Below are 17,245 nucleotides of genomic sequence, written 5' to 3'. Positions count from 1 at the left end.
TGTACCATGTAACAGACTAAGCATACCGTATATTAAACATCTCAGGTTCTGGTTTAGTGCTTATAATCCTGGCTTTTACAGCTCGCTGCATAACAGGGTAACTGCTTAGAGTAGAGTAACGAGAAGCTGTCGCAGTTGCACAATAGTCTAGCATATTTACACAGGTTAAACTTAACTGGTGAGCCCCCCGCGGCCATGCCATTGCCTCTCAGATCTGCGGTCCGTGGCCGCACCGCTGTCTGCAGCGGTTCGGCCCTCTCGAGTCAGCCGGTCCTTGGGGTGCGTACTAGCCATGCGTACTAGCCATGTGTAGGCAGTGTGTCGGAATGGCACTGGTGCCCCTCGAGGAGTCTAGGCGGGGGTCTAGTGGTATGTTCAGGTCCCCTGCCAGTATCAGGAGGCCATCCCTAAACCGTTCTAGTTTGGACAGTGTTTTGGCTAGGAACGTGTGTTGCTTTCGGTTTGGGCTATATATGCGAATGTGTATGCGTGGTCCGCAATAGTATCCTTAAGGAATATGTATCTCCCGCCCGGGTCTGCGAGCGTTTCCTTGTGTTGGTATGGTACTGAGTGAGCGAAGAGGATCGTGACACCCGTTTTCTTGGCATCTGGGTGACTTGCGTAGTACCCTTGAGGGAAAAGGTTGTTCTCGAGTTCTGGCTGGGCTCGGCTCACGAAATGCATCTCCTGCAAGAACGCTACTGACACCCTCTCCGCCCAAAGTTGGCGAATCAGCTGGGCGCGTTTCTCCGGGAGGTTTAAGCCCCGGACATTGTTCGACCATAGCTGCGCCGGGTCCACGTGGTCCACGTGGATGTATGAGAGGGAAAGGTCAGTCAGGGGTTGGGGGGGCTGAGGGGTTCGGAGAGGGGGGGAGGGCGTAGGAGTGGGGAGGGTGAATGCAACTATGAACCTCGGTCGGGAGTGGTGTTCGGCAGTCGCTAGCCAGCAGACCGTCCGAACTCCGACCGGTATATACAAGTTAGGTCTGTTGCGTGAGGTGCGAGGAAGGCCACTGCTGGTGTCAGTCGCCTGGTTGTATAGTCTGTCAGTGACTGTCTCCCAGGTCACCCAACCCGCTGGTGGTTGCTTCCAGTGCATATAGTCCTAGATGTGGGGAAGTACCGTAACCGGGTGGGTGGACTCTTGTCCTGGGTGATCGGTGAGCTACCTAGTTGGGATTGTCTGGAGTTGTGACTGGGGGAACCCTCCGTCAGGTTGGTTCCAGGTTCACTGTCCTTTGGTTCCCTGGTGGTACGTCAGTTGTCTCGGTTATTCGTCGCTATTGCTAGGTCGCAGGCGTGCCGGACAAGCTGTCCAGTCCCCTCTAACCACCTGGGTTTGTCTGTGGGCCAGGTCCGTCTGGTCGGGCAGCACCCTCATGGGGTCAACTCTAAACATAAAACATGAAACATAATATAAACATTCGTGAAAACGCATATGTCCATACACCGTGGATTGTCCATTTCTCTGGCTGCCCTTAGTGCGCGGCCGCCGGACCCCATACATGGTCTCCGCGCTCGCCAACAACCTGGTCAGCGGCGGGGGACCTTTAAGGCTCCAGGGGTGTAGCGGGTGCGCAGCCATTCCCTTTGCTCCCCCTCCCTCCCCCCACCTCGTAACCCAACTGCTTGGGGCATCCTATTCACGGTGGAGACGTGTAAACTGGGTGTGGGCTTTAGGGGACTCTCGGGCCTAATATGGTGTAACTTCACAGTTCTCGGCCATTCTAGCGTGCTTTGTCCGTGCATTGTAGGCGGTTCAGCATCAGTATGTTTTTCTGTGGGGCTTTTCCCGAGCGTTAACTGCCCCTTTCCAGGTCCCCCCAGTGTACTGCCTCCTGTTGCTTACTGCTTTGGGGCCTTCGGGTGAGGTGTGGTCTTGGGCTATGTGCTACCTCTGTCTGGTTCCTTTAAAATTGCCAAATATCTAACATTCCCCATGATGGTTCTGGGCCCACACGGCCTGTACTATACCTCACTGTTGTGTGTGTGGCCCCCCTGTCATGGCGATGACCTGTGTCACCTGGGAGTCTCTACCACCCCCAGTGTGGACCCGTCCACCCAAGCTTTGGCTGTGCCCCATGTGACGTTAGAGACGGGGGGGGGATAGCCAGTGTTCCTACGCCATGTTGGCATTGATCCCATGCAAGTCCATTCAACTCCCAAGTGGGTATATTTCCCGAGTGTAATTGTGGGCATCAGGTGTGGGGCAGATGCGCAGTACATACCAGCGTGGACAGTTCGTGTCACTGGGGAGCTCCAGGGCCTTCGTTACGGGGGGAGGGCTGCGTGCCGACAACCTCACTTCAGCCGTCGTAGGGATCCAGGGTCTGGGGCCCCGCAGCCAGAGGTCGGTGCGTACTGGACTTCGATTTATTCTTCGGGGCCGGCTGGTCCACCCCGCCTCTGGCGCGGACCCGGTGTGTCATCGGAGAGGTTCTCGGCGGGAATGGTGGGGCCGTTGGGTCGGGCTGGTGGGCAGTCCAGGATCCAATTCGGGATCGTTATGGTCGGGAGGCCTACTGCCCGCAGGAAGCGGAGGATGTTGTTTGGCCATCTCAGCACATGCCATTGGTTGTCCACCTTGGCCTGCAAACTGAACGGGAACCCCCATTTGTAGGGTATCCGCTTCTCTTGCATGAGGCTTGTGAGTGGTTTCAGGGCTCTCCGGGCATCGAGGATAAGCGTTTATAAATCTTGGTATAAAGATATTTAGGCGTACTCGTATCTGATGGTGCGTTGTGTCCTGGCCGCCCTCATAATGGTTTCCTTGAGCTAAAACCACTGTAGGCAACATATAATATCCCTGGGTAGGCCATCCCTCCGTGGGGCCCTGAACGCCCTATGTGCTCTCTCCAGACCGAAATCCATTGGTGGTGCTTCTCCCAGTATATGGGTGAACAGGCCTGTTAGGAGTTCCCGGGGTGACTCCCCTTCGGATTCTGGTAGGCCCCTTATCCGGATGTTGTTTCGGCGGCCTCTATTATCGAGGTCTTCCACCTGGCGCCGGAGGTCGAGGAGTATGTTGCCCTGTCTTGATGCTGCCAGATCTGCAGCCTGCATGTGGTGAGTAGTTTGCAGGCAGTGTTCCTCTAGGACGTCGACCCGTTGCTCCAAGACCGCGAGGTCCCTCCGCACCGCCGTTATCTCTTCACGGATAACGGATCTGAGCTCGGCTATTAGTTCCGTTTTGTCACCTCGGGTAAGCATGTTAGCGGAGATCGCTGCAAGGTCCGCAGACATTTGTGTGAGTGCATCTCCTCTCGCGGAACCCCGCGTGGAGCCCGTCCAGCTGCTTGAACCCAGGGATGAGGGCGCCATCTTGGTCTCACGGTCCCCCTAGGGTGTGCGGGGTGGACAAGTAGTCGTCCATCGGTCCCGGTAGCTGGTTTGCGGGTGTATGCGGTGGTCTGGGGGTAGCCACCCGTTTAGTTTTCCCCATGAAATCTGTGATTTTTGCTGCGTGTATAGGGTTTTTGGCGGGTTGGGGCCTAGGAGCTCCTGCCGTCTGCGTTCTACTCCATCAGCAGCCAAGCCACGCCCCCAGCACTCTGTTCTTATGTCATTGGATTTAAAGGGACAAAAATTTGAGACAGGTGACTCATTCAAAAGCTTTAGCTGAAAAAAAAAAAACGGGTAAATGGGATTTTTCTTTCATATTTACCTGCTTCTTCTTTCTTATGCATTCCACATCCACTCCAGGATGGACATGGATCTAGCCAATCAGTGTCTTATCCCTAGGAATGCTGGAAAAGTGCATTGAGCATGCCTGACTGAGTCACACATGTAAAACAATATCTACAAATATAAAAGCTGATATAGTGTAACACTGTGGACACAAGATAAAAATGGGAATATGGTAAGTATTGCACACACAAAACATCTATTGATAGAAGGCATGTAATTATATCTCTTTGAATCTTCTCTCTTCCTCTGAACTCAAATAGCAGCATCACATGCAGAGGATGAAAATGGGACACATAGAGTAGATCTTAAACATGAAATCACTCCATTTCTTTTAATTGCAGTTACAAGATTTAAAACCAATGATAGCTTGTCATCCTCTCAACTAAAGATCCCAATTAATAGGAAAATCGTGAAGATGATAAAAAAACAAACAAAAAAAAAACACTAGCATACAAAGTAACAATTAATAACGCAGAATAAATAATAATAAAAGTCCTCCCTACGTGTTTCATCCATGATTTGGACTTCCTCGGGGACAAAATGTCAAACTCAGTGTGCTCCAATATGTGCTTGGTACCTTCTGACATGTCTTAGATTAAATATCCCGGTTCTTACCGCCCGCGGGACTGCCATCAGCCAACTATGCGGGAGGGGTTTGGCTGCATCACCTATCTCCTCTTTTCTTTAATCCAAGCCTCGATTTTAGACTGATTCCTGAAAATAGTCGCGTCCATATGACATTTCTTCTTGTTTTCCGGCGCATCGCGCGTTTCATCGAAGTTGCGCAACGTCATCTCCAGCAATCTTTGCTTTCCACAGGCTCATAGTGGAGAACATCATTATACATAGTCCCAAAGTCCATAGGATTGATCAAAAATAAAACAAAATATAGGACAAGTTATCCATCTTACCATTATTATATTTAATCTCAGAAAGCAAATACGAAACAAAGAAAAAAACTTGGATCTCATGGAAATCTCAGATCTAGCGATTGATATCATACATGACAACAGTTATGAAATAAAATCATATCAATATTAAATATATACAATTGAAAGAAATAATGAAAAGGAAGAAAAAAGGAGTAAAATAGTAAGAAAAAAGGAGTAACATAGTAATAAAATAAATGAAATTAAAATTAACAAAAATAATTCAAATGAAAATAAAAACAGAAATAATAGTAAAATAGGTAAATTAGAATAAAAATAAAATGACAAATATATGTACATGTATAAAACAAAATATTAGTGATGTTAGTAAATATATATGTAAATATATTTAGTACAGTTAGTGGGGAGTCACACATGTATATTTGGAAGATCACTTAACCTTGCAACATCCTGACAGTTGAAGTAGAGAGTAAATCTAATCAGTAATATTAATGCAAAGCAGGCTCCAGTGTCAGCACTCCCTGCTATTTTAGTCAGTGCAGGGAGCATGAGGAGCTTGTTGCTGCTACACAATGATGCCATGTTTCTGACAGGAATTAGTGAATTAGTCTGGACTAGATTATTGGATAAATAAGAGGGTGGAGCAGTGGCGTACACATGACCCATGGGGCCCCGGTGCGAAAATTGATCGGTTGGCCCCCCCCCCCTCACGCTTACTCTGCGCGGGCCGGGGCAGCAACACATGGCGGCGGGCACCTGGTCGCAGGGGTTGCAGGGCTGCGACCGCGGTATGTATGCCAGTCCCTCTAGTTTTAACCCTGCAGCTGAAAGCATAGCAGTTTCAGAGAAACTGTTATGTTTCACTGAGGGTTAATCCAGCCTCTAGTGGCTGTCTCACTGACAGCCGCTAGAGGCGCTTCCGCCATTATAAGACACTGAACGTCCATAGGAAAGCATTGAGTAATGCTTTCCTATGGGCGGTTTGAATGCGTGCACGGCTCTTACCGTGCATGCGCATTCGGAGCTGAGAGGCGGAGGGATCCCCAGCGCCATGGGAGTCCGGCGCTGGAGAAAGGTAAGTGCTGAAGACCCACACACACACTCTCACGAACAAATGCATACAGACACACACATTTACTGACAGAGACACACTCAGCGGCAGACATACATACACACTCACTTACAAAACATACACTCTCACTGACAAACACACACTCACTAACAGACATCAAACAGACTCACTAACACACACACACAAACACACTCAGTAACCACACACAGTAACACACTCACTGACACTCACTAGCAGACACACACACTCTAACACACACACCAACACACACACACACACTCACACTCACACACACTCACACACACACACACACACACACACTCACACACACACTCACACACACACACTAACATACACACACTAACACTCACACACACTATCACTCACACACACACTGACACACACACACACACACACTATCACTCACACTATCACTCACACACACACTGACACTCACACACACACTGTCACTCACACACACACTGACACTCACACACACACTGACACTCACACACACACACACACACACTAACACACACACACTAACACTCACACACTAACACTCACACACTAACACTCACACACTAACACTCACACACACACTAACACTCACACACACACTAACACTCACACACACACTAACACTCACACACACACTAACACTCACACACACACTAACACTCACACACACCAACACTCTCACACACACTCACACACACACACTCACTCAAACACACTAACACTCACACTAACACTCACACATGCTAACACAGTCTCACACACACACTCACACACACACTCACACACACACACACACACACTCACACACACACACTATCACACACACACACTATCACACACACACACTATCACACACACACACTAACACTCACACACACTAACACTCACACACACACTAACACTCACACACACACTAACACTCACACACTAACTCTCACACACACTTACACATGTTTTTTTGTTTTTTTAATTTAATCCCCCCAGCCTCCCTACCTTTTTGAGTGCTGAGGGGATTCCCTGGGGTCCAGTGGTGCTGCTGGGCTCCTAGGCGGGCAGTCAGGCTGGCCGGTGCGCGAGGGAGCACTCTCCCCTGAGTGCTTCCTCTTCAGCTCCCTCGCGCGCTGCGTAGGGATGCCGGCGCCGGAAGATGACGTCATCTTCCGGCTCCGGTATCAGTGCGGTGCGCGAGGGAGCTGAAGAGGAAGCACTTAGGGGAGAGTGCTCCCTCGCGTACCGGCCAGCCTGACTGCCCGCCGGGTGTAAGCAGGGCCAGCCTCGGGGGGCCCAGAGGTGGCCGGCTTCAGGGCCCCCCAGGAGAAGAGGCTGGCCCAGTGGGTACATACAGGGTCGCAGGGGCGGCCGGGCCCCCTGGTAGGCCGGGCCCGGTCGCAGCCGCGACCCCTGCGACCCTGGTATGTACGCCACTGGGGTGGAGGCTAAATAAACTCCCCTAGCTGAGAGGTGTGACAAGAATACAAATTGACCAAGTTTATTGTAAGTTTGTAAACGTGTATTATATACTTTTCCAGTTTTTTTTTTCCCTTTATTTTGTCTTGTATATTTGTTTTTATAAGTGTAACAGATCCCCCTGTTCCTTAATACTACGTTTTCTTTCGACTGATCCTAACCGAACGGATTGCCTCATCTGGTTCGTATACCGAACTAAGTATCGAACACCTAGACCACCCAGAACTGTCGTGTGCCGCTAGTTGACCCACTTGAGCTCCATAACACCTTCCTAAACCGCAAACACTTAAACGTTCTAAGTGGTCGACTGGGTGGCCGCCTTTTGTATGGATGAACACGGGGCGGCGGCCATCTTGTTATGTCGAACACATCCAGCGGTGTTTGGTCGTCGAGTGCATGGAACTATTATCGGACACTCGATGGCACAAACACCGCTGAGACTTCCACTCACCCCTATGTTCAGCTCTATTCGTCTGAGGAAATCGGCGTTCAGTGGGAACAAACTCCCGAACAAGAGACACTGGGTGAACGTGCGCACGAACAGTTTATTCATTTATTTTATTGGATTTTGTACTCCCGAAAGAGACCAACCGCACCTCTTGCATGTGGTCCCAATTTAAAATCAGTGCAGCTTTACCCACAACACAGAGCCTCGTCTCGTGTTTGTATGGACCCGCTATAACAGCTATACCTGCTTCTGTGCCGCTGGCATTTATGCTTGGGAATACTTCAGCACTATTCACACTAGGGGGAAAGAACATCTCTAGCGGCGGAAACCCTTGCTCTCACGGGGTGGCTGTCACGATAAGTTTTTCTTGGTTTAAAAAAAGTTGTCAAGTGATGCATGTCCCTTTAACTTTTATATTTTATTTTATCCTCTGCCACATTACCATTTTCTCATTCCCCAATTATCACTCTTGGGAAGCCCCTGGAAAAATGCATACAGGTAAAAACTTAAAGGAACACTATAGTCACCTAAATTAATTTAGCTAAATAAAGCAGTTTTAGTGTATACATAATTCCCCTGCAATTTCACTGCTCAATTCACTGTCATTTAGGAGTTAAATCACTTTGTTTCTGTTTATGCAGCCCTAGCCACACCTCCCCTGGCTATGATTGACAGAGCCTGCATGGAAAAAAAAAACTGGTTTCACTTTCCAACAGATGTAATTTACCTTAAATAATTGTATCTCAATCTCTAAATTGAACTTTAATCACATACAGGAGGCTCTTGCAGGGTCTAGCAAGCTATTAACATAGCAGGGGATAAGAAAATCTTAATTAAACAGAACTTGCAATAAAGAAAGCCTAAATAGGGCTCTCTTTACAGGAAGTGTTTATGGAAGGCTGTGCAAGTCACATGCAGGGAGGTGTGACTAGGGTTCATAAACAAAGGGATTTAACTCCTAAATGGCAGAGGATTGAGCAGTGAGGCTGCAGGGGCATGTTCAATACACCAAAACTGCTTCATTAAGCTAAAGTTGTTCAGGTGACTATAGTGTCCCTTAAGATTAGTAGTTTTTAATATAACTGGTTTATACTCCCTGTGATTATCACTAGTGTTGCATACGTTACTGTCCACCCCAGAATTAAATAATGGCACTGGCTACACCTGGGTGCTCTTGGATATCTGAATGGTATCTGGAACTGTACCCTCTACTAAAGGGCACTCCGTGTCTTTGAAGAATTAGGCACCAGAAGTGGTATATTTATAGCAATAATTGGTCCAGAAGATGACTTTTATAAAAAAAAAAAAAAGAGAGACTTTGGGATGTGATAAGGAAAAAGAGGCTTGTGGACAGAAGTCTAAAAGTTTATGGAGAGGGGAGACAGTGAGAAATAGTGTGAGAAGAGAGAGAGAGACTGGCAAATTAGAGAAAGGTAAGACACATGAAAGGACGGCAAAAAAAAATTTCTCTACGCTACAGCTTTCTGCATCTTCTACACAAGGTGACTAATTAAAGGTCAATAGTGCTAATTTTCTGTGAGACAGCGTATTTATCGTTAAGCCGTAGTGCCTGGCAAACTTGCTTAAAAGAAAATAACCATAGGGTGAAATATTGATGCGGCCAGTTCTAAAATTAATTGTGAAATTATGCAAAAAACTTTTGTCCCTGTGCAGAGATTTGTCATGCTACACAGAACAGCAACAGATGATGAGCTCTGGCTATGTTGTCAAGGATGGAGCCCAAGATGTAATCCTAGCAATACATTAATCGAAAATGAAGTTGTTGTGAGTTGGCATTCATCTCACAAAATTCAGACCAAAACAGCTGAGCTAAAGAAACATTTCCAGATGGGGGGGGGAGGGGGGTGTAAGAGTCCAACGGAGGCGCTTGTTGAGTATAGTGTCGGGAAGAGCGGCCGTCTCTCCCCATCTCTAACTTTAGTAGGCCACAGCACAGCGTTCCAGTATCCCGGCCTCAACGGATTCGAGTGAGGCGTCAGTCGATTCAGTGGTGCACCCCTGACGTGGTTAGTGCACCCCGGTAAGTATTTTGGCTAGTGAGCCGCTGATATTACCCCAAAATCCTCGAGTTAGACAGAAGCTCGTGCTGCCTGCATCTGCACTGCTCATTGGTCAGGCTCTGCCCCCCCAACCAATTAATTATAAATAGACTCAAGTGATATTCTTCAGTCACCTAAGCACAGTTGTTGTGTTTTTTTTTTTGTTTTTTCTATCACTAAATGCTATTGTGCACCTTTTACTGACTTACTAATTTGATTTTCAATTAACTGAGTCAATCTTTTGGTTAGATGTATTCACAAGTCTAGCCTTCTTAACACAGTTATTATTTTACATCGCTTTCTAGGCAAACAGTCAATTTTTTTTAACTCTGTTTTTGTCATCTTACTAAGTAACCCAGCTTACGACGTTATCAAGTAATAGAAAGGTCCATGATGAACAAATCGGTAAATAACAAAAAAAACAATAGCCAATGTAATGACACTCAAACAAATGAATGAGTCCTATTATTCGCTCTGATACAGGGACATGGGAGCTGACCCGTACTAATAACTTATTGGTTCCATGCTGTGTTCTAGTAATATCTGATTGACTTTCAGAACAATAAGTCTCATTGGTCAGTGTTGAGTTAAGTACATCCACTTCATGTTATATAAGGCAATTGTGTTATTTAGCTACAACATTTTCGAATAAACATAAATCAGCATTACATTCTGCATGAAATCAGCACTTACCATTAAACTATAATGCTCTTTATCGGCAACGCTTGGTGCATTTATATATAATTCTGTCTATATTCACAAGATATCAGCTCTGTTCACTGGCCAGTAAAAGGCACTTCATATTATGTGTGAAGCTATTGGCCTCCAAAACAGAACTAGCCTTGTTTATATGTGTACATTTGCCATATATATATATATATATATATATATATGCAAAGTTAGCAAAGCGAATGGAAGGATATTATCTAATGCCCAGCAGTTGGATTAACATTCGGAGGCTGACAGCACCCTGCAGACCTGGCACTGCTCCTCTAGATACAACTAGATGTCCAAGGGATTCCACATTAATAAGAATAAAACCGTAATTTACTTAGGCATGCCAGCCATTTTCTGGAAGTACCCTTCTGACTATTCATCTGATCATATGTGGGAAATTAATCAATGCCTTACAGATATTATACTTAAAGAGGTTTTCATAGCGCTTGTTCTTAACAGAACACTGCAGGTTATTCCTCAAGGCACTATGTACCATCATGTAACGCTTTACCAGCTGTCTAGACGTTGTCTGATTTATTTGTAACTTTGTTCTGCCAATTTTTTTTGTTTTAAAAAGAAAACAAAACTGTATTTGGTTTTATTTTAAAACAAAATGAATTTAAATAGTTTGTGTGGTCCGGGGCTAGTTATGAGCTCTTATGGTGTTCTGCATCATTATGCAGTTTAAATACATTATTTGTTCTTCTTTGCTCAGTATAATGCTGGGACTCTGGCCACATAATAGTACAAATCCCAACTGCAGTATTCTTTAACCTTTTTTCTTAAATTTTTTTATTTACATGTTTTATTGTAGCTTTGCATATGCGTACAATCTTTCAGAAAAGCATGTTCAGACACATTTTAAGTGCAACCTCCATGTTGTTTTAACGCACAGTATAGAACATAACATATGAATTGTAAACATACACATCAGTATAGACCCATAAAGTCACCTGGGTACCATTAGGAATATGTTGGCTACCAGCTGCATATCATTATGGGGAACATAGATCAGTGTATGTCAGTTTAATCAGGTTATGATAGAAGCAGTCAGCTTAGAAACATAGAATGTGACGGCAGATAAGAACCAATCGCCCCATCTAGTCTGCCCAATTTTCTAAATACTTTCATTATTCCCGACCTTATCTTATCTAGGATAGCCTTATGCCTATCCCACGTATGCTTAAACTCCTTCACTGTGTTAACCTCTACCACTTCAGCTGGGAGGCTATTCCATGCATCCACTACCCTCTCAGTAAAGTAATACTTCCAGATATTATTTTTAAACCTTTGCCCCTCTAATTTAAGACTATGCCCTCTTGTTGTGAAAGAGTGTGTAGAGTTGCACCTTTTTAAGGAAAGCATGTTTGGTCACTGAAAATTGAACAAAGAAAACTGTTAATGGCCACTAGGTTCCAACTCACTTTGAGGGTGGTACACCGTAATGCGAAAAACTCCAAGCTTGTAAGAACCCGATGGGCTTAGTTAAGACACAGTGGCATCAGTTGGCCATGATAGAGACCCATAATATAGCTGCAATGCAATCCAAGTTGTCAATATGTATTCAGTCTATACCAAAGTTTGGAAAGTACCTGTTATATATACAGAGAGCGTGAGAGGTTGCAGTCTGATGGGTACAAAGTGGTGCATCCCTCCAGCTCTGGGACGATATGCAGGCAAACATCTGTGCGCCATGGACTCAGAGTCTAAGTCCTTCCCTGAAGAAGAGTAACAGAAGGTCCAGGTGTTGCGTGGCCGCTGACATTGGTCAGTCTCCTGTCGGTGGATGATGAGATGGGGTCTCACCCCTATTGACCCTCAGCTCAGGTGGGATTGTAGCAGGGGAAACGTGTTTGATTAGAATGGGTGCCCCAAAGGAGCCCACTTTCCAACCAATGCCCTCCTCTATAGTCTCCCTTCTAAGTCTCATTTAATAGAGCTGCTTGACATGCCTCCAGAGACGCCCAAAAGTAATAATTCGTCCAGTTGCTGCTGGGACAGCTCAAAATAATCAGGATGTTCCTTGCTGGGCTGTATGTGATGTTGGCCCTGAGAAATGGTCGTCGTCACTACATTGATTAACTAAGTTGTAGTCCGAGCTTGCTTAGGTACCGCAGTAGAGGACCACACCAGTGTGCTCAACAAGCCAGTGGGGACCAGAATAACCTCCACAGGTCCAGGGAGGGAAGGACCACAGAATACACCATTAGGGCTCAATGCTACACGGAACGGTCGATCGGCTGCCTCACCCCTCCGTTGGTCACACTAGGCCACTTCATGACCTCAGAGTCCCTTCTAGTACAAGGAGCAGGTAATAATAGTTTTGCTGGCTTTGAGATCATATGAAAGCATCCAGCCGCCATGCTACTTAGGCCCGCTCCCTTTCTTTGACCTTTTTTTGTTTTGTTTTTAATAATCCTTAATGACTTCTGAGCATTTCAAATTAGCAATGCATTGTCAAAATCCTGAAGGTATTAAGAGAGTCTGCTTCTGTAATCTGAAGGAAGTTAATTATTTAAAATCTATTTTAAATATCCTTTGTTTTGTGATTGAGAATAAGTTGAGTGCTGGCAAGAGCTAGACAATAGTACTAGTTATGATATGCTATAGAGATGGGCAGGTATGCAGGGATCAGATTTCTGAGACTATTTCCCTGTTCAATCTGATAACCAGGGGGCCTATGCTGTGCTATTTTATCATAGACTTCCTACTCGGCTACAAGGGTAATCTAATTGTTATATTTTTATACTGATCAATTAAATTTAATAACATTCCAGAGATTGTGATTATCAGGAGAAAATGGTTAAATGACAGCTTAATGACACTAATCATATTTGATCCATGCTTTTATTTACTGCATGCAATTAACTAATTAAACTAATTAAGACGATTTTATCATCATACTGTGAGAGATCTATCTTGAACCTAGTATACCCGTCACTTCTTGTATCAAGCTTCCATTTAAGAATTATATAACTCTGGTCTACGGAAAGTTAAAAAAAAAAAAGTGGAAATACGTTTTCAAGTAAATATGTCAAGCCATGCTAACAGTGCCCTGTAAGTAAAATTATTTATTTTAGATTTTACTTGCACAATGGGTGCACTAAAACTAACTAGGGACAGGAAAACTATAGCATTAGGAATACAGGTCAGGAGATTGTAAAGATGCACACAATGTATGTTTCACATGCTCAGATATGTTTCGGACACCAGATAATGCAGCCTTTTATGACATGATTAAGCTGCACCTGCTTAATGACATCACATTTTAGGGACGTGGCTATCAAGGAAACGCCCCAGGTCTAAAAAATACTTGAGCTTTAAATCGTTCAGTTCCTTGTCATGGTTTTCAGTTTGGTTATCCAAGAGTGCAATTTTCCTGTGCTGTACTTCCTGGTTATTGATCTTGGCTTGCCTCGACTTATCGATTTAGAGTATCTCCTTTGCCCTTGACCTTGGCCTGTTATTTGATATTTCTATCTCTGGTTCTCTGCACGCTATGTACAGTAATACGTTCTGCTATCTACTGTTTTTCCTGTACACGTGACCTTATTCTGCGTATCATGAAGAAGATGAAGTGATGTGTATGGCGATAAAAATACACATTTTTATAAGCTCAGAAATTTATATCAACAATTGATAATCCTTATTTAAGGTAACTAACGTTAGTTAGACTATATACAGCGAATATCTATCCATGTTCTTTTTGGACTTACATATGTGTGTGTGTGTATATATTACTCATTTATGCCAACATTGTGGAGCTCTTTGAAAAGAGCAATGAGGGATTTGGGTGCAAAGCAGGGATTGTATTTCCTAAGGCACACCGACCGCAGTCCACTCTTTCAAATACTTGGGTATGATGTTAGACCCCAATCTATCTTTTGGCCTCCACGTAAAAAAACTTGCATCTAAACTTGATCCAAAGCTAGGTGCCCTGTACAGAAACAAATCCTGCCTAAGCCCTACAGTAAAGGAAAACATTGTAAACCAAATGCTGTTGCCAATCATTGATTATGCGGATGTAGTATATGCACCTTTACCACAAACCCACCTTAATAAACTCAATACATTGTATAACTTGTTCTGCCGATTTGTGCTACAATGTAATTACAGGACCCACCATTGTGACATGCTAAAATAACTAAACTGGTTGTCGCTGGAATCCAGACGCACCCTTCATCTTTCCAGCCTTGTGTTTAAGAGCTTTTCTGGGAAGCTCACACCCTACCTGAGCAGAATGCTCTCCCCGGCTGCTCCCACCTCCTGTAACCTCCGATCCAGTACCAGCACTTTATTTAGTCTACCTCAATACAAAAAGAAAGCAGCCCGATCCTCCTTTTCCTACAGAGTGCTGCAATTATGGAACGACCTCCCGCACACTTTCAAATGTTCCCCAAGCCTAGAGTCCTTTAAGAGATCCCTCTCTACATACCTCAAAACAGAATGCACATGTCATGGTTGATTATATATTTCCTTCCTGTTCTATGGTAAATTTTGTATATATTGTGTATTAATATTGTTTTTGTATTTTGTATTTGTTTTGAATTTGTATTTTATTGTACCATAATGTAACAATGCAATGTTTTGTGGACCCAGGACATACTTGAAAACGAGAGAAATCTCAATGTATCTTTCCAGGTAAAATTTTTTATAAATAAATAAGTAGGGACACTTGGGAGGTATGGATTTATACAAGCATGTGGGTTAATTTCCACACTTTGTGGAAACTGCAGAAAAATATACAGAACATCCCATGTACTAGTAAGCTTTCCTTTTCACTGACCATAAATCAGGAAGCAGTCTGCCCAAATTTGTAATAAAGTATTGGCCATTGACTGGCATGAGCCGACTTGTTGTTCCTCATCCTGAAATGATCTGTCTGCTATTCTTTGACAGGAAACGGAGAGCTGAGCAATAAGGAGTTCATTGCCATCATGAAGCAGCGCCTGATGAGAGGACTGGAAAAGCCAAAAGACATGGGATTCACTCGGCTGATGAGAGCCATGTGGAAATGTGCTCAGGAGACAGCCTGGGATTTTGCAATGCCAAAACAATCATGATGCGCACACATCAATGAGCATAAACTAGACAATTAACGAATCTGCAACGAGGAGGCCACATGCAGACTATTAAATAAAAATGCCATACCACTATATCAATCTCCAAATTCATTATCTAGGGCCCATTAAAAAAACAAAAACATAGCACCGGGAATGAAGCTAACCATCTATTTGCTACTCTGCTTTTTGGCTTGTTGCCAGTTAATGTTTATAATGATTTTCTAAGGTTGACGGTGTAAAAGGCTGAGACAGGAGCCTTAATAACCCACGCACTATATAAAGAGCGGGGGCAATACTGTTGTAGTTAGATTGTCGTTAATAGTCAACACCAGTATCACACTATAAATGTATAGAGGCAGACTTCATAACAAGGGTTTCCTATGGCCTGGTGCTCATCATTAAAATCAAGCCTGCTTATATGAATGTTGTACTTAAATACTGTTATGGTTACAGTGAGTTTAAAATAAGAGTTTATTGATTAATGGTACTCTTCACGCACTCACACCAGGAAACCCCAATCACTGGTGTGCTGATATATTAGTCCTGTCATTGATAGTCTGATGACCTTCAAACCTTGATATGTACTATTGCTAAGAATCACCCAGTGACAACAGAGACATGTCCAGTCTTTTTTCCCATATTATAAGTGTTTGCCTTATTTGCATAATCCGTTACTAATCACTAAGTGATTGTGTTAAAAAATAAATAAGAAATAAAATCTCCAGTTAATCTCCACTCAAGGTTTATTTCCATCCCTGCTATTGAGTCTCACCGTTGGCCACGTACTCTGTTTAGTCATTACACATCTGTGGCTAGTATGATCGGTGTAGTAATACCAAGAGAATAATCTGCAAAAATTAAACACTGGCTAGTGTTGCATTGTATTTTTCTATATAAACTGGCCTGCTAGCATGCTTGAATAGTCTCTGTAGCAATAACCACTTCCAACGCTTCAATGCACATAGTCTTATTCCGTCTTGCTTTTTGACTTCAGTTTGCAAGCACACAGTCCTCTATATGCAGTAAATAGCAATCGTAATTGTATAACTATTTCAGAGACTGTTTTCAATGAATAATAAAACATTGTGTTTTCTTGTAACTGAATAGTATTTAATACTACAGAATATCATATTAATTTAAAATGTGTGTACAACTCCAAGCTATAAAAAAAAACTCCTCATTGTTTGTTCAAGGTTAAATTAAACTGTTTTTGTTCACGGCAAGTGAGTGTTTTAAATATTTCAAGTGTGATCGGCTATAGTGATAACATCAATATTGCATTATAGAGGCTTCTGGGAAATTATAATCCTCTTGGAATGGGGGTTAGAACTTCTAACTAGTGGGGATTCTACCCTGAGTAAATCATTTGATTAATATTATATTGATGGGGGCTATAGAAAGCATTCATTTCTTGTGGCCACTATTCCTTTGTTAGTAAGCCTAGTTTCATGGCCATAGCCTGCGTTAAAGGTAGCTGCAGTTTTTATAAAGCTCTTTTGGGCCCAGATTGTGTAATCTGCACACTGTATATTGGCACAATGCATATAAAGAAACCTTTGCTATTGTCACATGGCCCTAGATGTTTCCAGTTCTCTGGTTATTTTAATTCTATTCTAAATATGTACTTTGAAGAGGCAAATATGTCTAGTGGTACTAATGCTGCAGCAAGACACGCAAGTCAGCAATATTAACTAAAACAACATGCATACATCTTCAATTTAAACTGATGTTCAGAAATGAAATCCTTTAGATTCCAAATTCATTTACCTTTTTTTTTTCTGGTTTCTATAAACCGTTTTAAATAACATTACCAGTTTA

At 43.8% G+C, this 17,245-nt stretch overlaps 1 protein-coding gene across 1 annotated transcript in view; it reads left to right on the top strand.

Annotated features, from left to right (window-relative positions):
* MICU1 (mitochondrial calcium uptake 1) overlaps window positions 1-16,632 on the top strand; it is a 242,741-nt gene extending 226,109 nt beyond the window's left edge. Inside the window, exon 12 of the mRNA XM_063434676.1 lies at window positions 15,264-16,632. Coding sequence (XP_063290746.1) covers window positions 15,264-15,427 — 164 coding nt within the window. The 3' untranslated portion in view covers window positions 15,428-16,632. The remainder of the gene's footprint in view (window positions 1-15,263) is intronic.
* Window positions 16,633-17,245: the final 613 nt, after the last annotated feature.

Source organism: Pelobates fuscus, chromosome 10 (assembly GCF_036172605.1).
Source record: "Pelobates fuscus isolate aPelFus1 chromosome 10, aPelFus1.pri, whole genome shotgun sequence".
NCBI lineage: Eukaryota > Metazoa > Chordata > Amphibia > Anura > Pelobatidae > Pelobates > Pelobates fuscus.
Note: the sequence above shows the minus strand (reverse complement) of the source record. Positions and strands in the feature narration are given on the sequence as shown.